The sequence below is a fragment of the Ogataea haglerorum genome, assembly GCF_019207285.1.
Source record: "Ogataea haglerorum isolate 81-453-3 chromosome Unknown 81-453-3_NODE_8_length_489951_cov_95.815404, whole genome shotgun sequence".
NCBI classification, from domain to species: Eukaryota; Fungi; Ascomycota; class Pichiomycetes; order Pichiales; family Pichiaceae; genus Ogataea; species Ogataea haglerorum.
In genome coordinates, this window is record NW_025065158.1 from 467,996 (window position 1) to 489,951 (window position 21,956).

The 21,956-nt window shown below is 53.9% G+C and overlaps 13 protein-coding genes across 13 annotated transcripts; 6 read left to right on the forward strand and 7 right to left on the reverse strand.

Annotated features, from left to right (window-relative positions):
* Positions 1-14: 14 nt before the first annotated feature.
* KL911_003301 (uncharacterized protein) lies at positions 15-455 on the reverse strand (the record flags this gene model as incomplete). Its single annotated transcript, XM_043198467.1, has 1 exon — positions 15-455. The coding sequence occupies one exon, from the start codon at positions 453-455 to the stop codon at positions 15-17; it is 441 nt and encodes a 146-aa protein (XP_043054252.1).
* A 694-nt stretch (positions 456-1,149) lies between these two features.
* Positions 1,150-3,867, reverse strand: KL911_003302 (uncharacterized protein; the record flags this gene model as incomplete). Its single annotated transcript, XM_043198468.1, has 1 exon — positions 1,150-3,867. The coding sequence occupies one exon, from the start codon at positions 3,865-3,867 to the stop codon at positions 1,150-1,152; it is 2,718 nt and encodes a 905-aa protein (XP_043054253.1).
* Positions 3,868-4,157: 290 nt separating this feature from the next.
* On the reverse strand, positions 4,158-4,628 carry KL911_003303 (uncharacterized protein; the record flags this gene model as incomplete). The annotated part of the gene is made up of 1 exon (XM_043198469.1): positions 4,158-4,628. The coding sequence occupies one exon, from the start codon at positions 4,626-4,628 to the stop codon at positions 4,158-4,160; it is 471 nt and encodes a 156-aa protein (XP_043054254.1).
* A 394-nt stretch (positions 4,629-5,022) lies between these two features.
* Positions 5,023-6,468, reverse strand: KL911_003304 (uncharacterized protein; the record flags this gene model as incomplete). Its single annotated transcript, XM_043198470.1, has 1 exon — positions 5,023-6,468. One exon carries the CDS (start codon positions 6,466-6,468, stop codon positions 5,023-5,025), a length of 1,446 nt encoding a protein of 481 aa, XP_043054255.1.
* A 392-nt stretch (positions 6,469-6,860) lies between these two features.
* Positions 6,861-7,777, reverse strand: KL911_003305 (uncharacterized protein; the record flags this gene model as incomplete). Its single annotated transcript, XM_043198471.1, has 2 exons — positions 6,861-7,684; positions 7,765-7,777. The coding sequence occupies 2 exons, from the start codon at positions 7,775-7,777 to the stop codon at positions 6,861-6,863; spliced, it is 837 nt and encodes a 278-aa protein (XP_043054256.1).
* Positions 7,778-8,112: 335 nt separating this feature from the next.
* Positions 8,113-10,038, forward strand: KL911_003306 (uncharacterized protein; the record flags this gene model as incomplete). Its single annotated transcript, XM_043198472.1, has 1 exon — positions 8,113-10,038. One exon carries the CDS (start codon positions 8,113-8,115, stop codon positions 10,036-10,038), a length of 1,926 nt encoding a protein of 641 aa, XP_043054257.1.
* An 88-nt stretch (positions 10,039-10,126) lies between these two features.
* On the forward strand, positions 10,127-12,169 carry KL911_003307 (uncharacterized protein; the record flags this gene model as incomplete). The annotated part of the gene is made up of 1 exon (XM_043198473.1): positions 10,127-12,169. The coding sequence occupies one exon, from the start codon at positions 10,127-10,129 to the stop codon at positions 12,167-12,169; it is 2,043 nt and encodes a 680-aa protein (XP_043054258.1).
* Positions 12,170-12,298: 129 nt separating this feature from the next.
* KL911_003308 (uncharacterized protein) lies at positions 12,299-13,551 on the forward strand (the record flags this gene model as incomplete). Its single annotated transcript, XM_043198474.1, has 2 exons — positions 12,299-12,831; positions 12,987-13,551. The coding sequence occupies 2 exons, from the start codon at positions 12,299-12,301 to the stop codon at positions 13,549-13,551; spliced, it is 1,098 nt and encodes a 365-aa protein (XP_043054259.1).
* Positions 13,552-13,565: 14 nt separating this feature from the next.
* On the reverse strand, positions 13,566-14,432 carry KL911_003309 (uncharacterized protein; the record flags this gene model as incomplete). Its single annotated transcript, XM_043198475.1, has 1 exon — positions 13,566-14,432. One exon carries the CDS (start codon positions 14,430-14,432, stop codon positions 13,566-13,568), a length of 867 nt encoding a protein of 288 aa, XP_043054260.1.
* Positions 14,433-14,490: 58 nt separating this feature from the next.
* On the forward strand, positions 14,491-16,215 carry KL911_003310 (uncharacterized protein; the record flags this gene model as incomplete). The annotated part of the gene is made up of 1 exon (XM_043198477.1): positions 14,491-16,215. One exon carries the CDS (start codon positions 14,491-14,493, stop codon positions 16,213-16,215), a length of 1,725 nt encoding a protein of 574 aa, XP_043054261.1.
* A 37-nt stretch (positions 16,216-16,252) lies between these two features.
* KL911_003311 (uncharacterized protein) lies at positions 16,253-17,758 on the reverse strand (the record flags this gene model as incomplete). The annotated part of the gene is made up of 1 exon (XM_043198478.1): positions 16,253-17,758. The coding sequence occupies one exon, from the start codon at positions 17,756-17,758 to the stop codon at positions 16,253-16,255; it is 1,506 nt and encodes a 501-aa protein (XP_043054262.1).
* Positions 17,759-17,987: 229 nt separating this feature from the next.
* KL911_003312 (uncharacterized protein) lies at positions 17,988-19,418 on the forward strand (the record flags this gene model as incomplete). The annotated part of the gene is made up of 1 exon (XM_043198479.1): positions 17,988-19,418. The coding sequence occupies one exon, from the start codon at positions 17,988-17,990 to the stop codon at positions 19,416-19,418; it is 1,431 nt and encodes a 476-aa protein (XP_043054263.1).
* Positions 19,419-19,576: 158 nt separating this feature from the next.
* Positions 19,577-21,625, forward strand: KL911_003313 (uncharacterized protein; the record flags this gene model as incomplete). Its single annotated transcript, XM_043198480.1, has 1 exon — positions 19,577-21,625. The coding sequence occupies one exon, from the start codon at positions 19,577-19,579 to the stop codon at positions 21,623-21,625; it is 2,049 nt and encodes a 682-aa protein (XP_043054264.1).
* Between the last annotated feature and the right edge of the window lie 331 nt (positions 21,626-21,956).

Genomic DNA, 21,956 nt, shown 5'->3' on the forward strand with positions numbered 1-21,956 from the left:
GGATGAAAAAGGTCTTATTTGGATTGAACTTGAGAGTATCCGCTGAATGGGTTGGCGTTCTTCGATTTCAGGTACTCGTCGGACATCTCTTGCCATTCTCTGTTCATGGTCTTTGGAATGTATCTCTTTGATCTGTAGTAGAAGAAACCAGCGGCGGTGACAGCAATACCAATGAAGGTACCCCAGAAAATGTATCTAACGTCTTCAGCAGAGTGGATAGGCTTTCTTGGGCCCCATTCACCGAACGAGACGTAGAAGGCAGCTTTTTTCTCCTCTGGGGTCAGCTGAGTCCATGGCAATTTTTGTCTCTCAGCAAGAGCTTCGATCACTTCCTTTCTGTCCTCTTCTGGAAGTTTCTCCCATCTAAGTTGTATGTTCGACACGGTGGCTTGTGAAAGTGCAGAGGCGTGTCTCACTTGCACCTTAGGAACAGTCTTCAATGCTTGTCTCAACATATTGTGTACCTAGAGAGTTAGTATATGAAAAACGGGGACCAGGTGAAAAAATCTTACCACCGCTTGCTGACATAACATGCTGTTTTTTGAGGATAAAAAATTGCAAAATCGTTGCACTCTCATTGGCTAGAACCGGCTTTGAGCAGAAACGGCTTTTAGATCGAGTTCTTCGCCTGCGTGGAGGCAGGCCTGACTAGTCGGAGCCCCTCTGCTATACCCCTGCAGTTCTTGTCTTGTGTTCGCTGATGTCAAATGGAACGTCAAAGTGACCCGTAGCTGACGCACATATGACCGCGCCTATATGCTAGCTACCATGCCCTGTGGAAAGCAGCATCGTCCCAATTGATTGCGGTATATTCATTCTCCACAAATACGTGTGCAATCCTTTATGTCGCTAGTTTTGCAATAAAAAACCTCCTGAAAAAGCCTTGTAAAATCTTTCCATTGACAACGTCCCCATTGCAATTCCTACTCACCCTTTGTATCCTGACTTCTGGTGTATTCCAATAAAGAATCCAGCGGTCGATAAACTTCTATAGAATTTGTTTATTAGACACACCAAAGTATGGAAAATTTATCCTTGAGCTTCTGCCACTCTCAAGTACGGCCCTACGCTCACCAAACATTGGATTTTTATTGGAGAACACGATAAACTGGTGATTTCCTCATGTTCGACTATACACCCGTACACCGCCTAGTTCGAGATCTTCTCTCTCAACTGAGTCAGGAACTCTTTGTAGCTCAAGTTTGCGCTCACTCTATCCTCAACGAGCTCGGACATGCTCCACATTCTGAGCGGAATGATGTCTCTGTTGGTATTCATCATGTTCTCGTTGGTCGAAGGGCCTCTCACAACGTACAGGTTCAAGTACTCGATAGAGCCCTCGTTCTCTCTGACCTTGTTGATAATGTTTCTCACACGGATGTTGAACTCGTTGTCCAGCTCTGGAAGCTCAGCCTTGCCAATTGGCACCTCGTTGATCGATTCCACACCAAACACGTCGTTCACCAGCTGAGGAACAGCGTCTCCTCCAATGTACAGGAACAACTCAGAAGTGTTGTTGATCAGATACAGGCCGTACTTCTCAAAATTCGTAATGGTAGCATTGATGGCCTCTGGAAGAACAATCTCGCCACGCTTCTTGGGAGGAATGTCGTATGGGTCGTCCTCACCGTCATATGGCAGTCCGCAGTCGTCCGTCATGGAATGCAACGCGTACACGGTTGGGTAGATGTAGTTGATCAGGCTAGGCAGGGGCAACGTGGCTAGTCGGTTCAGAGCAGCGGAACGGTGGTCAGAAGGAACCTTACCCGTTCTGAACGCAATGTGCTTGGTGAGCGATTGCAACAACAGCGGCAGCATTCTTAGGTTGGTGCAGAGCTGCAATGGGGACGAAGATCCAAGATTGCCAGGAACAATTTCTTTCTTGTAGACACTGAGGATATCCACCAACACCTTGTTCAAGTAATCTCTAGCGTCGTTCAAGGAAGAGGACAGCGTCTTCTCAATGGCTTTATGCGTGAAGTAGTTGGTAATGGCCAGTTGGTCAGCGGAAGCATAAACGTCGGTGAGATCCTTGGACGTTGGAATGCCCAAAGTGAGCACTCTTATTCTTCTCTCTCCGAAACATGTAGTATGCAGAACGGCACATTGGAAGAAAACGTATGGCTTGGATATGTACTCGTCAATTGCAACTTCAATGACATACGATTGGTCTCTTGGGAAAGTTGGGAACGAGCATAAGTCCGAGGATCTGTTGAAAAAGTTTCCAAAGAAAGCGTTCATTCTCAGTCCGCTGGAGCCTCTCACTCTCAGGACAGCCTCCAAAGCAATGTCCATGGAGAGGTGATTAGACACCTCTTTTGTGAGCTTAGTAATATCTTCCACTCTGTTGGCGGACCATGCTGGATAGAAGTGAGTCTGACCTGCTGTGTACCTTGGAAGGTTCGAAAGGGTTGCAACATCTTGATAATTGGAGCCCGTCAAGAACATGTCGACAGTCACCTGGGACTTGTTACATTCCACGGCGAACGACTTGTAGAACGAGTTGTTAGAGGTCAAAAGTGCTGATGCCTCCTTTGGTTTACCGCTGACAGCGTTCTCATCTCTTATTGCTAGTTTTCCAACACTCATGTTTGGAAGAGCAGATGTGAAAGTAATAATCTTACCGCCGATCTGAGAAATCAGCTTGTGTGCGGACTTGAGAGCAGGTCCCAGTGCCGATCCAGTATTTTGGTTGTTGGCAAAGAAGTCAACAAAGTTGTTGAGCAGTTTCTCAACGTTCTTTCTGCAATCTTTCAAGTTCACCAGCAAATTATCTGGAGAAGGTATCAGAACGTCGTCAAGATCGGAAACAATCATCATTGAGGCTTCTTTATCTTCCTGGTCGTCACTTGGGATGGTGAAGAAAGAAATACTGGAGTCAACACCCAGGAACGCAACTCTAGCTCTTCCGTTTTCGTTCGGAATTCTATCGAGAGTGTCTAGAATGGTTCGGGTGACAGTCGCCAGTAAACCATTTTGAATAGAGGCATAGGAGACGTCAAGAACAAAAACGTAAACGAGCGGCTGTGGTGGTCTCACCATATACTCGGAAGGAGCCACGAACTCTACCATTCCGTAGTTGAGCTCGTTTCTCTCCAACCTGTTCAATGGCGTGGAGTTCATTCTATCGTAGTCGAACCCACCGGGGACGTCGTTCAAGAGCGAGCAGAAGTTACATCTCCATCTTCTTCCCTGTTCTGTGAACTGGATAAACGGATTGATATACGATCTGCATCTGCGACATCTCGAGATGATGGTATCGCTGACAACAGGAACAGGTCTCTCGGAGTCATGCAGCGAGACGTATGGTCTCACCACCAGGGCAAATGGCAACTTGGATTTCTTCAGCAAGGAACTGGTGCTTGGAACAACGTTCAAAGTTGATCTGAAGTACTCTGGAGAACAGTTTGCCTCTGGGTTGCCATTGACGGACGTGCCTGGTGCCAGAATCATCGGTGGAGGCGGAAACTGCAGGTCAGCAATGGGTGGAGGAGTTTCTTTGAGCAGATCTGTGGAGTAAAGCTGGTTCAATGGCAGTGCTGCTTGCGCTGGCTGGGCCGGTGATTGGTACGAAGGCTGCGGATATGCGGGGTTTTGCAATGGTGCTGCGCCCACATCCTGGCCATAGACACCTGTTGGAGCCGTCTGAGGATACGCTGGCATGTTTGGTGCCTGGGGCTGTTGGGCATCGAGGTTGATTCCTGCAACACCCTGTGCCAGTTGGTTGACCGGTGCAGCCGCCTGTGGAGAGGAATACAGCCCCTGGTTAGCCTGAGGCTGCTGTGGCTGCGATGGTATACCGTATGCAGCCGACGGGTCTGGGGCCTGGTACATTGGCTGTGGATATGCTCTTCTTCTGTTGGACATGGTGGAAGGTTTTGGAAGGCGATGATTTTATGGTCTGAGAGCGCAATTCGGTTCTGGAAATTCGTACGAGTGGTGACTCCGCTGGGTTCGGCTAAAATCTGCCGGTTGGATTGTTCGATTGCAGCTCGTTTAATATAACACGCTCCAGAGATTCGCAGAGAACAAAACAAAACATCTTTTTTTCATGAAATGCTATCCAAATCACCACTCGGACTTTGGCAATTGTACACGACCATAGGTGGCAACAAAATACATTAGAATTACACCAGCCACATCGGCGCATATGTGGCTCAGTTCAGTCTTAGCTGGAATAGAGTCTCGAATTGACCCCGCATGGCCTTCAGAGAGTCCAGTAGGCGATCCAGATCCGCCTTTGAGAGGTTTTTCCAGTCATACCTGGCCAGCGTTCCTGCTACAAGTGCAACAAGCATCTTTAGCAGATGATACAGCTGAATCAGAGTATACTGGATTTGAGGCACCAATTCCGACAGTCCGGGCTTGTTGTTGTATAGATGGATCGCGACAGCAACAACGGCAAGAAATAGCACCAGCTTTATGGCACTGACGAGCGTTCTGTAAATCATTCTGGCCATTCTGAGCACCAATTTAGCACCCACGTACAGAACGAGAACGCACATGAATAGCGACCAAATTTCGGGATAGGCTTGCTTGAACCGCGAAATGTAGCCTGATGCGGTCACCACTGCGGCCCTGAGCGAGGCCAGCACCATGCTCACAGTGAGGTCGTAGTCGGAGCTCATGATGAGAACAATTATGTTTACGATTCGTAGGTGTAAGGGTTACCCCTAATCGATAAATAATTATCTAGGGGCAAAGATTTTACTTTCCAGTTGATTTCTTCTTTCGCCATGGCTTCAGCACAAGAAATACTGTCTTTGTACAGGCAATTTTTAAGATACTCGCGCAAGTTTGAGAACTACAATTTCAGGGAGTACTTTTTGAGAAGAAGCAGGGAAGAATTCCGCAAACTGAAGGACTTCGACGGTGACACCTCGGCCCTTATAGAAAAGGCGAAAAAAGAGCTCGGAGTTCTCAGAAGACAGTCTACGATCTCGCAAATGTACCACTTCGACAAGCTGGTGGTGGAAAAGGTGAAGAACCACTGATTTATGGTGTTGATACATCTAATACAGTCTATTCTAGTTGGGCAGCAACCTCTAAAACCGACTTGCTGAGTCTGGCGGCGGCCTCGACCAGCAGGTCGGTGCTCCCGGTGTAACAGATGGCCATCCGAACGAAGTTGGTGCGGTCCTTGGAGAACTCATAGTTGACAGCCATGGCGCCTCCATAGACAACGCCCACTCCGTTCACCGCGCACCTTGCCTTGAGAAGCTCGGTGCCTTTTTCCAGATTTTCCTTGCCAAAGTCGATGATGCTGGAGACGAACATGCCGCACTCCGGATCCATGACTTTCAAGTAACCCTTTTTAGCGGCCTCTGTATCTAGAAGAGCTTTAACGAAGGCATTTTTCCGAACGAGATACTCGTTTCTGACCTTGATAATCCACTTGAGCCAGCCGTCCAGGCCGCCCATGTGGCGGATCGTGTCGTTGACCAGAATCTGCGAGATTCCGCTCGGGGCCCGGGAGCTGAGATCCGAGTACTGGGTGCAGCTCTGGATCACCCGTTTGTGGCCCGCCAGGAACCCGAGCCGCAGACCCGGGGCGAACACCTTGGAGAAGGTCTCCGTTCTGATGACTCTTCCGGTGGTGTCCAGGTTGATGTAGGAGCCATGCAGAGAGTCGACAAACTCCTCTGGAGTGAGGTCGAACCTTGGAGTCTCCGAAACTTTTTGGAAGTTGAGATAGGCATACGGCTCGTCTTCCAGAATGACGAAATCGTGTTCCTCAGCAAGCTGAAGAATCTTTTTTTTGTGCTCAGTGGTCTGAGCAACGCCTAGCGGGTTCTGGCCCGTTGGGATAGTGTACAATAATTTTGGCTTCTTTTTGCCGGGGTGCAGGGTGTCCCAGTTCTCAAGCACCTCCTTCAGGTTGGCAGAAAAATCAAACGTCTTGTCAGGCCCGAAGTCCAGCTTCACTGGCACCGTGTGGACGCCGAGGTTGTTCAAGGAGTTGAGGATCGGAATAAACGTGAACTCCTCCAGCAGCATCGAGTCACCCTTGCTCAGAAAAGAGTCGAACACCTTGTCGATTCCGTTGGAGCCTCCGCACGTGAGCATTGTCGACCACTCGTCGTAGCCCGGTCTCCACACCTTTTCAACAAAATCCCGCGTAAAGTCCACCAGACACTTGGTGCCGTTGGTGAAGCCGTACTGCAATCCGGTTTTCAGGTCGATCTCCGACGGATCGGACGCGACCTGCGAGACCAGGAATGACGAGTCAGGCTGTGGCTCGTGAGCCACAGCGGTCTCCTCGTGATACCCGTCCTCAAAAGGCTTCTCAGCAATGCCAATTCGGATGCTCTTGACAGGGAAGAAGTCGTGGTTCGGCATGCCCCCAACCAGGCTGATAGGAGCAGGGTGCGGCTCCTCGCCTTCGGGAAGCTTGGCAGAGCTCCAAAAATGGCGAGTGACGCGCGCCTTGGCGCGCTCGGACATGAGATTCTCGTGTTGATAGGACATGGTGGCAAAATAAAAGATAACAAACTAAGCAGCCGTGTGACGCTTTTACTATCTAATGCGGTGCGAGGGTGGGCGCACTCAGTAGCTCAAAAATTTGCCACGATAAATGTTTTTTTTTCCACTTTTAGACAATGTCGTCGTTTTGAAGGATCAGAACGGTAGCATTGACTCCAACGCTTAATGCCTTCGCGTGGACCGGTCGATGGTCTGTGTGAACACTTTTGTGTTGGGAAAGCAAAACCGACAAACGTCGGTTAGGATTACTCCACCCTGGTCAGACTTTCCCGTGTCTGGTGAGGACTAAATCACCTTCCTAAATTCTTTAAATAACGAGCAAGTGCTATTAATCTACTGTATACACTGGTACAAGCTTTTGAGGTATCTAGCGGCGACTAGTTTTTGGCGGCTCCAACAACACCGCCAACCACGGCTCCGACAATGATGCAAATGATCAACACGCAGACCCAGAAAATGATCCACTTGAGTTTTCTGCCCTTGCGGGCGTGGTCTCTGGCCTTGACGACGTTGGCGTCACCTCTCTCGAGGTGATCCTGGGCCACAGCCACGTTATCGTTGATGTTATCGAACATCACGTCCTGCTCAAAGACAAGCTCCTGCAGATCGCCAAACAGCTGGTTCAGCTCGGCAGCAAGTCGCTCGGTTCTCTCCACCTCCATGTGCCTGGCCTGCACCTCCTGCAGAACCGTCATCGCCTCGCCTTTCCTGTTCGACATCCTAATGGCGTTGTCGAACACCTGCTGGTCGCCAACCGTGTATACGAACTCGGCGGCCTCGTCGTACGTAGCATCTGGATTGACAATCTTGTACTGGTTGATGGCTTTCTGCTTGTTGGCCTGGTTGTATCTGTCTTCGATTTTGGCCAGCTTTGTGATCAAGGCTCTGAACTGGGCGGTCAAATTCTCGGCCTGTTTCTGCTTGTCGGTGTCGGACCCGCACTCCTTGTACAACGCCTGCAATTTCGGCTTGATGGTGTTTTTCTGGAGGTCAGAGAGCGTATTATTGTTATTGTCAATTTGTCTCTGGAAAGACGCCATCTCCTCGGATCCAATCGCGTTTAATGAGTCCAGTTGCAGCTTTTCGAGTCTGTCAATCAACGTGCTGTAGTCTGAAAGGTCGTCCTTGATGTCCTGGACGAGCGTGAAGAACTGGTTCGTGCCGGTCATTTCGTACGCCGAGTTCTCGGCGTAGGGGTTCCCTTGGCCGGCAGCGTACGGGTTATCAATCTAGAACGTTAGCGCCCACACTAAGCCGCCCATCTTCGGCCATTGGCCATACCTACCGTGCTCATTGTTCTGGTCTAGTGCTTTATTTCCAGGCGGAACAAAAAATAATTATCAAAAGAATTGTGCCAGACTATACTTTTTGCCAGACCGCGGTGCGAGGGTGGATGGCGCTCCTGCGAAAGGGACAGGGCATGGGGCCGTCCTGGCAGGTCGGGGGTAGGGCAACCTGCCCGTTCGCTTTTTCTGCTCAGGGCCTCTTCTCGTGTGGTGCTGCGCTTTCCCTCCCTGGTGCCCCAGAGCCGTTTGGAGCTGGCGTTTTCGCTCTTGGAGGCTTTTTTTGCACAGCCTTGTTTCTTGACATGAAAAATAAAAAAAATGGTACTCGGGTGATTTTCTGCATATGCCTTCGTCGTCGGGTTTGCCGCAGAAAAGAGCCTCTGAAGCAGTCGCGTCTGCTGGAAAGCGCCAGATCAGTATCAAGCAGACGCCTGAGGAGGAGGCCAGAGCTAAGGACTATTTCCAGTCGCATATATTTGATGATCGTTTCAAACAAGACCTTAAGAAGCAGATCGCAGATTCACAGCCGTATCGATGGGGCACAATCCAAAACCTGATTGACGATGACCTCTTGCGCAGCGTGCGCAAGGAAATCATTTCTGAGATCAGCTTCAAGAAGAAAGAAACAGATATATACAAAGTGTTCCAGAGCGGTGATCTCGCAAATCTCTCGGGTATGACCAAGCAGGACCTTGAACGGCTGCCCAGTCTCTACAAGCTGCGCTCAGCCATCTACTCGCAGACTTTCCGTGACTACGTATCGTATGTGACGGGATGTGGCAAGCTCAGCGGAGTGAAGACGGATATGAGCATCAACACGTACTCGAAGGGCTGCCACTTGCTCACGCACGATGATGTGATCGGCTCACGAAGGGTCAGTTTTATTCTGTACATGCCAGAGCCGGGAAAAACGTGGAAACCCCATTATGGTGGCTCGTTGAGACTGTTTGACTCTGTCGTGCCAAACGTGCCAAGATCAGACTACTACTGCAAGCTGACACCGCAATTCAACCAAATAGCATTTTTCACTGTGCAGCCGGGACTCTCTTTCCACGATGTCGAGGAGGTGCGGGTGGACAAGCAGCGGCTCTCGATCCAAGGATGGTTCCATATTCCCCAGGCTGGCGAGGACGGGTATATCCCCGGGGAGCAGGAGCGCACAGAGGCCAAGTCGACACTTCAGCAGCTTGAGTCGAAGGAGCTCAAGGAGTACGACTTCCCGAAAATACAGTACAATGAGCTGCCTCCGTTGGAAACCCAGGAACTGGTCACTCTCGTTGGAAAGGAGTCGGATTATCTCACCGCATTGGATCTCGAATATTTGCGAAAATACATGAATCCATCGCTGCTGACCGCTGCTTCGATTGAGCGTCTAAATAGCATTTTTGCCGAGGAGTCTGTGGTGGACGTGCACGCGTTTCTGAGCGAGGAATATTTAGGCGACCTGAAGAAACAAATGAAACAGCTCGAGCTGAACGAATACCCAGAAATGCCCCAAAAACAAAATCAGGTGGTCTTTCCATGGAAACTCGCCGTGCCTCCGCACAAACAGAGATACTGCTACATCGACGGGTTGCAGAAACAAAATATTGATAACGCAGAGAGCATAGCGCAGATAAACCAGGTCAGGTCCATGGAGCTGCCGAACTTCGAGCTCACGAAAAACATATTTGAGCTCCTGAAGCCAGAAGCGGCTCGGGAGCTGGAAGAGGCGCGGAAGAACAACCCCTCGCTAACGAGTATCCACGACGTCTCCATTCGCCTGTGCGAGCTGGCATCCTTCTTCAAAAGTGTGAGCTTCAAAAAGTGGCTGATGGCGGTGACAGGACTGCGCCCAACGCACGACCAGATCCTTGCGCGCCGGTTCCGTCCTGGCCACGACTTTACGCTGGCGTCCAAACTGGACCTAGCTACAGACGACAGGCTTCTGGATGGCCTTTTGGAGGCCACGCTGAACTTGACGCCATCTTCCGGTTGGGATAGCGGCGAATTTGGTGGATACGAGCTCTGCATGGGCACAGACGAGCCAGAAGCCGAAGAGGCTGCCGAGGAAGGTTTGAATGAGGACGAGGCTGCCATCTACAAGGCGTCGGGGGACGATTCGGTTGTCCACGAGTCGCAGGCCAGCTGGAACAAATTGAGCCTGATGTACAGAGATTCGTCTGTGCTGAAGTTTGTGAAGTACGTGAGTTTCAACGCTCCGGGCTCCAGGTGGGACGTGAGCTGCGGATGGCTCTGCGCTAAGGACGAGACAGATGAGTCCGGGTAATAGACTAATTTTTGATAATGGACCTTTTTTGGATTTTTTTTGGATTTTTTTAAATTTTTTGTAATCGTGAGTCTTGTTTGTTCTTTGTATGAACAGATTGATAAATCAAACTGCCAGGAACTGTTTGATTTTCTACAAGAACAAGACTAACTTGCTTAGACCCGTCCGTTTAGTTTCTTCGCAACTTGCAAGACCAATGATGACTTCTGCTGTGGATACTCTTTCGTCCAAGCTCGATTCGCTGAAACTGCAGGCTCCTCCTGCCATCCAGGGTTCATTCCCGGACTACAACACCGTGGACCTGTGCAGAAACTACATTGCCAACCAGCTGTCTGAACTGACCGGAGTTGACGCCTCGATCGCATACCAGAGTTTGGAGTGGTCCCTTGTTCTGGAGAACGGAGACCTTATCGTTCCTCTTCCTCGTTTGAGATTGAAGGGCGATCTCGTTGCGCTGGCCAAAGAGCTTGCTGACAAGTTCCCCCTTGGCGGCTATCTTAAGAAAGTGCATCCTGAGGGCAAGTTCCTGCAGTTCTTCTTCAACCCAGAGTTTTTACTGAAATACGTGGTCAAGGATGTTCTTGAACGCAAACAGGACTTTGGCTCTTGTCCGCTGGGAAAGGGCAAGCGTGTTGTGATTGAGTTTTCTTCGCCAAATATTGCCAAGCCGTTCCACGCCGGCCATCTGCGCTCGACCATTATTGGTGGTTTTCTGTCCAACCTGTACGAAAAGCTCGGCTGGGAGGTCATAAGAATGAACTACCTAGGAGACTGGGGGAAACAGTTTGGTCTGCTTGCTATTGGATTCGAGAAATACGGCTCCGAGGCCGAACTGGAGTCCAACCCTATTCAGCATCTGTTCGACGTCTATGTCAGAATCAACCAGGACGTGAAGGCCGAAGAGGAGCAGGCTGAGAAGACGGGGGTCCCCCTCGACGAGGCCAGCTCTGTGGACGGCGCTGCACGTGCTTTTTTCAAGAGAATGGAGCAGGGAGACAAGCAAGCTTTGGGACTCTGGGAGAAGTTCCGTGCGTTGTCAATCGAGAAATATATCGATACATATGCTCGGCTGAACATCAAATACGATGTTTATTCTGGTGAGTCGCAAGTGAGCCAGGAGTTGATGGATCGAGTGCAGAGAGAGCTCCAGGAGAAGAATCTTGTGACAGAAGATAGGGGCGCTCTGTTGATTGACTTTAAGCAGCTGGGCGAGAAGAAGCTGGGGAAAGTGCTCGTTCAAAAGAGCGACGGAACATCGCTGTATATCACACGTGACCTGGGGGCGGCCATCGAGCGTAAGGAGAAGTACCACTTTGACAAGATGATCTATGTGATTGCATCGCAGCAAGACTTACACGTGAGACAGTTTTTCCGTATTTTGGAGAAAATGGGATACAGCTGGGCCAAGGACGAGCTGCTGCACGTGAACTTCGGCCTGGTGTTGGGAATGAGCACCAGAAAGGGAACCGTCGTGTTTTTGGACGATATTCTGGAGACAGTGAAGAGTGCCACTTTGGAGATCATGCAGAAGAACGCCGAGAAGTTCACGCTGGTGGAGGACCCAGAGGCTGTGGCTGACCTCGTTGGCATCTCTGCAGTGATGATCCAGGACATGCAGGGCAAGAGAAACAACAACTACGAGTTCAGCTGGGACAGAATGCTTTCTACCGAAGGAGATACAGGCCCTTACTTGCAGTATGCCCACTCGCGACTGAGGTCGATTGAGAGAAACTGTAATGTTGCGGAGCAGAAACTGCTCGACGCCGACCTTTCCATCGAGAATCTCGTTGGCACAGAGGAGCAGGTCAAACAATTAGGACTGGAGCCAGCGGAGCAGGCAAAGAAACTCGAGATGTTGGCCACTCAGCGCGAGAAAGTGGAGTCGCTGGCGCGCATTCTTGTGTCGTACCCGGACATTCTTCGGTATGCGTCGAAGAATCACGAGCCGTCCACGCTGGTCACGTACCTGTTCAAGCTGACGCACCAGTTCTCGTCGACGTACAAGGTGCTACGTGTGATGGGCGAGAAGGAGCAGGTTTTGGAGGCCCGGTTGGCATTGTTCAGCTCTGTTAGACAGGTGCTGAACAACGGGCTCAGGGTGTTGGGCATCACGCCGGTTGACCGAATGTGAATTAATAATCAGAAAATAGAGTGGTAGCAAAAAATAAAATAAAAAATGATCAAATTAGGTCAACTTTAGCGTGGATGAACATATCCTTTCTGTAATTGCCGAACCTTTCGAATTTACCATACCCATTGAATGACTTTCGACACTATTGAGGACGCCCTGGAAGCATACAGGAACGGCGAGTTTCTTGTCGTGATGGACGACGAGGACCGTGAGAACGAGGGAGACTTGGTCATCGCGGCAGAGAAGATGACGCAGGAAAAAATGGCCTTTCTGGTCAAGCACTCGTCGGGCTACGTGTGCGCGCCGCTGAGCACGGAGCGTGCGGACGCGCTCGACTTGCAGCCTATGGTGCCGCATAACACGGACCGCCATGGCACGGCATACACTATTACTGTGGACTACGGCGAGGGCACCACGACGGGGATCAGCGCGCACGACAGGGCGTTGACTGTGCGGCAGCTGGCGAACCCGGCCTCGAAGCCGGCGGATTTTCTGCGTCCTGGGCACATCTGCCCGCTGCGCGCACGGCCCGGTCTGCTGAGAGAAAGAGTCGGCCACACCGAGGCTGCCGTGCAACTGTGTGTTCTGAGCGGTCTGCAGCCGGCGGGAGCCATCTGCGAACTGGTCAACGCGGACGACGGGCTGATGATGCGGTTGCCCGAGTGCACGAAATTTGCTCAGGAGCACGGACTGAAAATAATATGTATCAAGCACCTTGTGGAGTACATGGATGAGAAAAAAATCTACTAAAAATAATGAATAGACTATTTGGAACCCGTAACAATTTGCCCAAGGCGACGCTGGGCGACGCGATTAGCAGCATCGACGAGCGCGCGGCGTCGCTGGACGTGAAGATCTCCAAGCTGAACGCCGAGCTCGCGACGTACCAGCAGAAAATGGCCAAGATGCGCGACGGGCCGGGCAAGACGGCCGTCAAGCAGCGCGCGCTCAAGGTGCTGAAACAGCGCAAGCAGCTGGAGGCGCAGAAAGACCAGCTCGACGCTCAGAGCTGGAACATCTCGCAGGCGCAGATGACAACCGAAAACCTGAGAAACACCATGATCACCGTGGACGCCCTCAAGAGCAGCAACAAGGAGCTCAAGCGCACCTACGGCAAGATCGACATCGACAAGATCGAGGCGCTGCAGGACGAGATGCTCGACCTGATCGACCAGAGCAACGAGCTGCAGGACTCGCTTGCCCGCAGCTACGACGTGCCGGACGACATCTCGGAGAGCGAGCTCGACGCAGAGCTAGAGGCCCTGGGCGACGAGGTGGCCGAGGACGAGACCCCGGCGTACCTGGAGATGCCTACGTTTGTGGACGAGCCCGCCGAGCCCGAGCAGGAGGAGGCGGCCAAGGAGGGCGAGCTGGTGCAGTGATCGAGCTATATACGCTATGCTGTGCGCTGCAGCGCCATGAGATAGTTGCCCGTGTCGGGCAATCCGGTGAACACCCAGCCCCGGAGCGGGAGGTATGTGCATCCTCTGGCGTCGACGACGCGGAACTGCGTTCCGTCCACAAACTCGGCGATCTCGCGCCGGTCGATGTACTTGGAGTACGTGTGCGTTCCGACGGGCACGATGCGCAGCACGTACTCGCCAAAGACGATCGTCGTGAGCCACGAGACGAGGTCTCTATTGATGGTGGATAGAAACAAAAACCCGTCCTGCTTGACGTGCTGCATCGCCGTCTGCAGCACGAGCGCGGGGTACTCGACGTGCTCGAGCATTTCCATCATGGTGACGACGTCGTATTGGTCGTCTTTGTCGAGCTGCTCTATGGATCTTAATTGATAGTCGATTTTGTCAGTAATTGCCGGGTCGAGCGCCTTGTGCTCGTTGGCGACGCGGACCACCTCCGGGCTGAGGTCAATGCCCCGCACAGATGCCACCATGGGCAGCCGGGCAAGCGATTCGGACAAGATGCCGCCGCCGCAGCCGATGTCGAGACACGAGAGCCGCAGCTTGCTGAGCTCCTGTGCGATGCGTCTGTCGATTTCTGTCTGTATTGACTGCGCGACAGGGCCCGGCAGCACGTTGTGGTGGTTCCAGCCGGGCACAAACGTCTTGTGTTCGCCGGGCACGCCGGCGTTGATATTGACATGTCTGCGCAGGGTCTCGTTGATGAAGTCCATGCGGACGAGGTTCATCTTGTGCAGGATGCGCTGTGGACCGGTGGTGTCCCACCAGGACGCGGCGAGATTGTTGAAATGGGATTTTTCGGCCTCGGAAATGGCCGTTGACAGTCTTCTGAGAAACATAGATAGTTTATTTTATTTTACTTTATTTTATTTTATTTTATTTTTTCTTTAATTATTTATGTCTTCTTCCGAGGAGGAGTTTGAGAGTCTGATTGCGACGCGCGAGCGGCGCGCGAACGCAGGGTCGCGGCTGAAGAAGCTGCTGGAGGCCGAGGAGGACGAAGTGCTGGGCGAAGAAGACGAAAACGTGCAGCTGCTGTTTGCGGAAGAGGGTGAGGACAACGAGTGGAGCGACGAGAGCGACGAAAGCGAGGAGGAGCAAGAGGAAGAGGAGCAAGAGGAAGAGGAGCAAGAGGGCGGCGGGGCCGAGGAGGACGCAGAGTCGGGGTCGCCGGAGGCAAACTCAGACGAGATGCTGTCGTCGTCGGAGCTGTCTGCGTCAGACACTGACGAGAGCGAGGGCGAGCGCGAGTTGCAGAGGGAACAGAAGCGGCGCAGGAAAAAGGTGGAGATCCCGCCGATCCGGAGGAAGCCCACTGCGACGGCCCCTCGCAAGCGGCGCAAGGTCGACTTGGAGACGGGCGACAGACGACTTTCGACCAGGGCCACCACGGCGCAGAATACACAGGCTATCCAGGAAAAGCTGGTCAGGATGAAGGAGCGACAGTCGCACACGAAGACGCGCGTGCGGGAGGAGTACGTGGAGAAGACGCTGGAGGAGAATCTGGAGGAGGCAAAGGTGACAGAGGAAATGAACACGCAGTCGTTGAACCTGTTTTTCCAGCAGGAGGTCGAGAAGAAGAAGAAACAGCGTGACCTGATGAACAGCAAGCGGTTCCGGCTGCTGGAATACGTCTCTTTCCAGAGTATTGCCAAGTTGGTGACGCCGCAGGACGAGCTGGACCGGATCAGGGAGGAGAAGGAGCGAGAGGAGCTGGCGCGGCGAACTACAAAAAGGCGCGGCCGGAGACGTAAGAGCGAGATCGAGCGTGCGCGGCTCGAGGCAGAGAGGCAGCAGCAGCAGCAGCAGGAAGAGGCGAAGCAGGAGAAGCAGGAAGAAGTGCAGCAGGAGCAGCAGGAGGTGCGGGACGAGATGAACATCGTCAAGGAGGAGACAAAGGACATCAACGCGGACACGAACGAGACGGCGACTGAGAGGACGGAAGAGACGAAGCATGACGCCGAGGACGCCGAGGACGCCGTGGAGGAGGCTGTGGAGGAAGCTGAGGCCGAGACCGAGAACGTGCCGGTCGAAGGCCCCCCACAAAAGGTGGCTGTGCAATTCATCGAGTCGCACCTGCGCAAGGACATCACCCGCCTGGAGCTCAAGGCGATCCTGTTCGGCCCGCAGTCGATCGTCCCGGGCCCGCACCGCGACCCGCACGCGCAGACCATCTACACGATCAAGCGCGACTTCCAGAAAGAGCTGGATCTCAGGAAGGTCACCAAGGAGCGCGACGCCGTGTACGAGAAGCTGCTGCAGCTGCCCAAGTTTGGCGAAACGTACCACACGGTCGAGGACCTGGGCGTGGCCAAGCAGACCGACGAGCACGTGATCAGCATCACGACACCGGCGCCGCTGGGCATCTACCTGCCCAACGGGGCGAAGAAGCAGTGCCCGATCAACGGCGAGGACGCGATGTACTACGACCCCTCGAACGGGGTGCCGTACAACTCGGTCGAGGGGTACAAGGTGCTCAAGCACGTTGCCGAGGGCGGCTACTTTTGGACGCAGATCGACGCAGGCGGCGTGAACTCGGTGTACAAGGGCGGCGTCGGGTGCTATTTCGGCCGCTGGGACGACCGCCACGCGCAGGGCGTGCCGGAGGGCTTTGCTGGATGATCAGGAGACGTCTATTGTGCTACAGATCTATGGAACGTCAGCTGGTGTTGTGTTTGAGTTCGCTCTCGAACGTCGCGAGCAGGTCGTCCTGGAAGCGCTCGAACACCGCGCGGGCCTCAGGCACGAGGTGTGTGCGGACGAGGGCTTTTTTTTCGGCGTCGCCAGAGACCTCGAACTCGAAGCTCTGCTGGTCGTGCTCGAACTCCACGAGACGCACCGTGTGTTCGGAAACAGAGCCGTCGTGGTCGACCTGGACGACGAACTCCACTTGCAGGTCGAAGATGCAGCGCACTTTGCCCTTGCGCTGGGTCACGTCGCAGTCTCCGGCCACAGGCTTGACGCTGCTGACAGAAAACGTGTGGTTGTCGCTCGCAGCGCGCACCTTTGGCAGCCGCTCCTGGAAGTACGCGTTGGCCCAGCTGAGACAGTTCTTGTCGACCCAGTGCCAGTTGTTTGGGTTGTGTATGGTGGTCATGGCGTGAGCTGCTTGGGTGCTGAGATTATATACCACGATAAATCTAGAAAAATCTTTTATTGACCCGCGCGTCGGTTGGCGTCGAGAATATTCAGCAGCTGGCTGAAAAAAATGTCGCTGCACGGCTCGACAGCGAGGTTGTGCGCGGCGCCCTCGAGCTCGGTGTAGCTTGCGTGGGTGCACCCGATGCTTTGGAGGTTGGCAATGAACTTCCTGCTGGCGCGGCAGTCGTTGATGTGGTCGGCGTTGCCGTGCAGAATGGCTATGGGCAGGTCCCTGTTGTAGCGCGCGTACAGATCTGGGTGGAGCAGTCGCTTCCCGCGCAGCACGAAGTCGCGTGCCTCGATCGCCGTGGCCGTCAGCCCGGCCGGCGGCGCCCTGCTCCGGATGAACTGCTGCACCTCGGGCAGCGACGAGACGTACTCCACCTTGAGTGGGGTCTTGACTCGCAAGTACCGAACAGGAGGAACGGCCCAGCACAGCGCGCGAATCGCCCACTCTTGGTACTTGGGCACCGCCGTCTCCGGCGAGAGCTCGATCAGCGGCGAGCACGCGACCGTCATGAGCAGCCGGTCGCGGTACGTGCCGAACGCGCTGTAGTTGAGAATCAGCCCGCCGCCCATCGAGTGGCCCATCAGAATCACCTTGTCGTCGGCGTCCAGGTTTCGGCTGATGAAGAAGTCCATATCTTTGTAGACGCGCGAGTCGTCGTTGCTGGACTGCACGTTGCTGGCCGGCCGCGACGTGCCCTCGCCGCGCTGGTAGTGGAAATGGACGTCGTAGCCGTCGGCGGTCAGCTTGTTGAAGAGCCCGAAAAAAAGCTCGTAGATGTCTCTGTAGCCGTGGATGAAGACAATGCGGCCTTTGTAGTCGCCGCTGTGCCTGTGCAGAAAGGTGGGGAAGACGCACCCGTCGTGCTCGACTTCGCCCGTCTCGACGGCGCACTCCAGCTGTTGCATAGTAGGTCCAGGCAGATTGCACAAGGAAATATACGTGGCGGCGCACCCCTGCACCGTCGCTGCTGGACATGAGTACTCCGGTGTGGCTAGTGCTGACAAACTCCGGCATAGTCCGCCAGGTTTTTTATCCCGCAGGGGCTCCCCAGCGGCGATTTTGCGCGGCGGCCTGGCCGAAATGTCCAAGTTGCTGGCCCAAACAAATATAAATGGAGAGCGACGGAGTTTTTTAAAAAGTTAACGTTTAATTAATCAACGCAATTATGAGTGAAGCTCAGTAAGTACGCAAACGGCGCGCTCTAACAACCAGAGGTGATATCGGACTGATCGGACTGGCCGTCATGGGCCAAAACCTGATCCTCAATGCTGCAGACCACGGATTCACCGTTGTTGCCTACAACAGAACCGTGTCGAAGGTGGATCACTTCCTGGCCAACGAGGCCAAGGGCAAGTCGATTCTGGGTGCCCACTCGGTGGAGGAGCTGTGTGCCAAGCTCAAGAGACCTAGAAGAGTCATCTTGCTCGTGAAGGCCGGCGACGCCGTCGACAACTTCATCAACCAATTGCTGCCTTACATGGAGAAGGGGGACATCATCATTGACGGTGGTAACTCGCACTTCCCAGACACCAACAGAAGATACGCCGAGCTGAAGGAGAAGGGCATCTACTTTGTTGGTTCTGGTGTTTCCGGAGGAGAGGAGGGCGCCCGTTACGGTCCTTCTCTGATGCCCGGAGGAGCTCCAGAGGCCTGGCCGCACATCAAGGAGATCTTCCAGTCGATTGCCGCTAAGAGCGACGGCGAGCCATGCTGCGACTGGGTCGGAGACGCCGGAGCCGGCCACTACGTCAAGATGGTCCACAACGGTATCGAGTACGGAGACATGCAGCTGATCTGCGAGGCGTACGACCTGATGAAGAGGGTCGGCGGATTCAGCGACAAGGAGATCTCCGACGTGTTTGCCAAGTGGAACAAGGGCGTTTTGGACTCGTTCCTCATCGAGATCACCAGAGACATCCTTGCCTACAACGACACCGACGGCACGCCATTGGTCGAGAAGATCCTGGACTCTGCCGGCCAAAAGGGTACCGGAAAGTGGACTGCCATCAACGCCCTGGACCTGGGCATGCCGGTCACCCTGATTGGCGAGGCCGTGTTTGCCAGATGTTTGTCTGCCCTGAAGGAGGAAAGAGGCAGAGCAAGCACCCTGCTGGCCGGCCCTGCCAGCGCCCCAAAGATCGCTGACAAGCAGGCCTTCATCGATGACCTTGAGCAGGCCCTGTACGCCTCCAAGATCATCTCGTACGCCCAAGGATTCATGCTGATCAGAGAGGCTGCCAAGGAATACAACTGGAAGCTCAACTTCCCATCCATTGCTCTGATGTGGAGAGGAGGATGCATCATCAGATCGGTTTTCCTGGGAGAGATCACCGCGGCCTACAGAGAGAACCCAGACCTCGAGAACCTGCTGTTCCACCCATTCTTCAACAAGGCCATTTCCAAGGCCCAGGCCGGATGGAGAAAGACGCTTGGTGTTGCCATCGAGGCCGGTATTCCTACGCCGGCCTTCTCGACCGCCCTGTCCTTCTACGACGGCTACAGATCCAAGCAGCTGCCAGCTAACCTGTTGCAGGCCCAGAGAGACTACTTTGGGGCACACACCTTCAAGATCCTGCCGGAGTACGCCACCGAGGACAGAAAGGTCGGCGACTACATCCACATCAACTGGACCGGTAAGGGCGGTAACGTGTCTGCCTCCACTTATAATGCTTAGGTGAATAAATAAGAGTGGTAAATCGATTCCTGTCACATCGACGCGTCGCCGCGCGTCGCCGTAGACGAAAATTTTCTGAACCTTTTTATACTTGCACCTGTCTTGTGTGACTGTGTTTTGTGAAATATTACCCCGGATTTCTTGATTAGATAACCAGGATGCCCAACAGCATCCCGCCCTCCGAAAACAAGCCGGGCGACGCGTATCACTTCGACGAAAATGAGATTTTTGACGAGAACCAGCTGCGCCAGGCCATCGAGGACGCTCTGCACGCCGACAAGGACAAACAGCTATTTACCGAGATCAACAGCGCGATCCAGGCCCTCGACGGCCCCGCAGACGACGCCAAGCCGGATGACGAGCTCACTCAGGCCATCGCCGAGGCAATTGACCACGTTAAGCCCGCCGAGCACGCGGAATCCGGCGTCGAGACTCTCGAGCCGCTCGGGCCGCTAGAATCGCTGGGGCTGCCACTGGACTCGAACGAGCCGGAGCTCGAGTCGGCCCTTGCCGAGATGGTGCAGACCGTGGTCGACACGAACCTGTTCCCGGACAAAGACGCACCCAAAAAACACACAGAGACAGACCTGGAGCAGTTCCAGTGGACCAAAATGATGGAGAAGGCGATGGAGATGGCGATGGAGAACCCAGAGCACCTGATCTCGTCGCTGAACGACGCCGACCCGGGCGAAAAGCTCAAGAAGAAGCAGACGGCGAAAAGCAAGCGCAGCCAGATCAACCTGGCTGTGCAGCAGCGGTTGCAACAGCAGGCGCGGGCTCTGCTGGCGCAGCAACAGCGCGACCGCGAGCTGCGGCAGCGGCTGGAGCAGGACAAGCAGCAGACACAGAAGAGCGCTGCGGAGCAGCTGCCGGCGAGCGTCCTACAGTTCACGGTGCCGACGCCGCCGACGTCGATTCCCGGCCCTGTGAAGAGCGGCGAGAAGGCGTCTGTGCTGGAGCAGTTCCAGAAGTTCCAGCGGCCAGACGATAACAAGTCGCCGTCGGTAGCCGACACACTCGCCGCACAGCGCGAGAAAATGCTGCACGCCTACGCGAAGCAGATGTCGCGAACGCTGCCGCAGGCCTCGCCACCAGCGCAGTCGTATGCGAAAAAGTCCGAGGGCTCGTTCCTGCGCACGATTCTCTCGAGTCTCAACCTTGCCCATCTCGACACCTCGCAGATCGCAGAGCAAATCTCGCCGCCGCAGCTCGAAGCGATCCGTGTCAGTGTGTCCTCCGCCGTGGACGTGCTGCGCAGCAGCCAGTCGCTCACCAAGGCCGCTCCGAATAGCAGCGACAAGCAGGAGTCGCCCAAGCTCGACGACAAGGAGCGTATCCGGATCGAAAATCGAGAGCGCAAGAAGAGATGGCGAGTTATCAATATCGAGCGGAACAGAGACAATGACTTGCGCGCGCGCGTCATTAAGCGAGCCGGCCAGATCTTCACGAACCCGGAGGACGAGGAAATCAAGAAGAAATGGATAGCAGAGGAGTTTGAGCGTCGCAAGCGGAAACGGCTTGAGAAAAACGGCACCGACGCGCCGCTTGTCCAGTCCAACGAGCTCGAGCACCGCTCCGAGTCTGTGGCAGCTCTTCTGGCCGATCCACAGGTATCCGCCAATATTCACGCCTTATACCAAACTCTTTGTGGAGCCGTGCCGAGCGACGACAAGCTGGCCACGGTTTCCGTGCTGGCCACCTCATTGGCTGCCGCATACGTCGTTTCGAACAAGTCGCTCAGCGAGAACCTTGTGCCGTCGATTGTGAGCTCGCTAGTGAATTCGCTCAATAACCAGCTCAACGGGCCTGCTGCGCAGTCGGGAACGCTTAGTTTCAAAGTGATGGACCCAGCACCAAAACACGCCACCGAACCCGGGCAGCAGGGCGAGGTGAAAAAGGTGAAAATCGACCCGGACCTGATCAATCTACCAGACCATTTATCGAAATTCGCCAGACCCACCTTAGAAGAACACCACGATGCCGCGTACGCGCGGCCAGCAACGGTCTCCCACCAGCCGCGAGCCCCGCACTACCAGCGGCCGCCGGCCGAGCCCAAACCCAGCACCCCTACTGTGCGGTCGATCGTGTCCAAGACGCCTGTCTCAGATTCCGTGGGCGGGCTACGCAAACCGGGTGCATTCAGAAAGCCGGTTGGTTTCGAGAAACGCGGCTTTGGGATTGCTCCGCTGCCTCATAAAGGGTGTTAGATGTATAATAGGATGTAATCAGTGAGAGAAAGCCATTCTGGGACGGGTTATGCTGCCAGAAATGGAATATAACTGCTTGCAAAAACGAAACTTATCGAGGATATGCGATTAAATTCAAGGTTATAGGCTAAAAAAGCCCAGGCTTGCCCGCGAGCCTGGACAAGCCACTACGCCGCTCGTTGTACGATCAGCATTTTGGCACGATCACGCGAATGTGAGGAACGAAAAAGACCATAAATGGAGAAGCTAAAAATATGATCGCGCCCAGGATCGAACTGGGGACCCTCTGCGTGTTAAGCAGATGCCATAACCAACTAGACCACGCAACCAA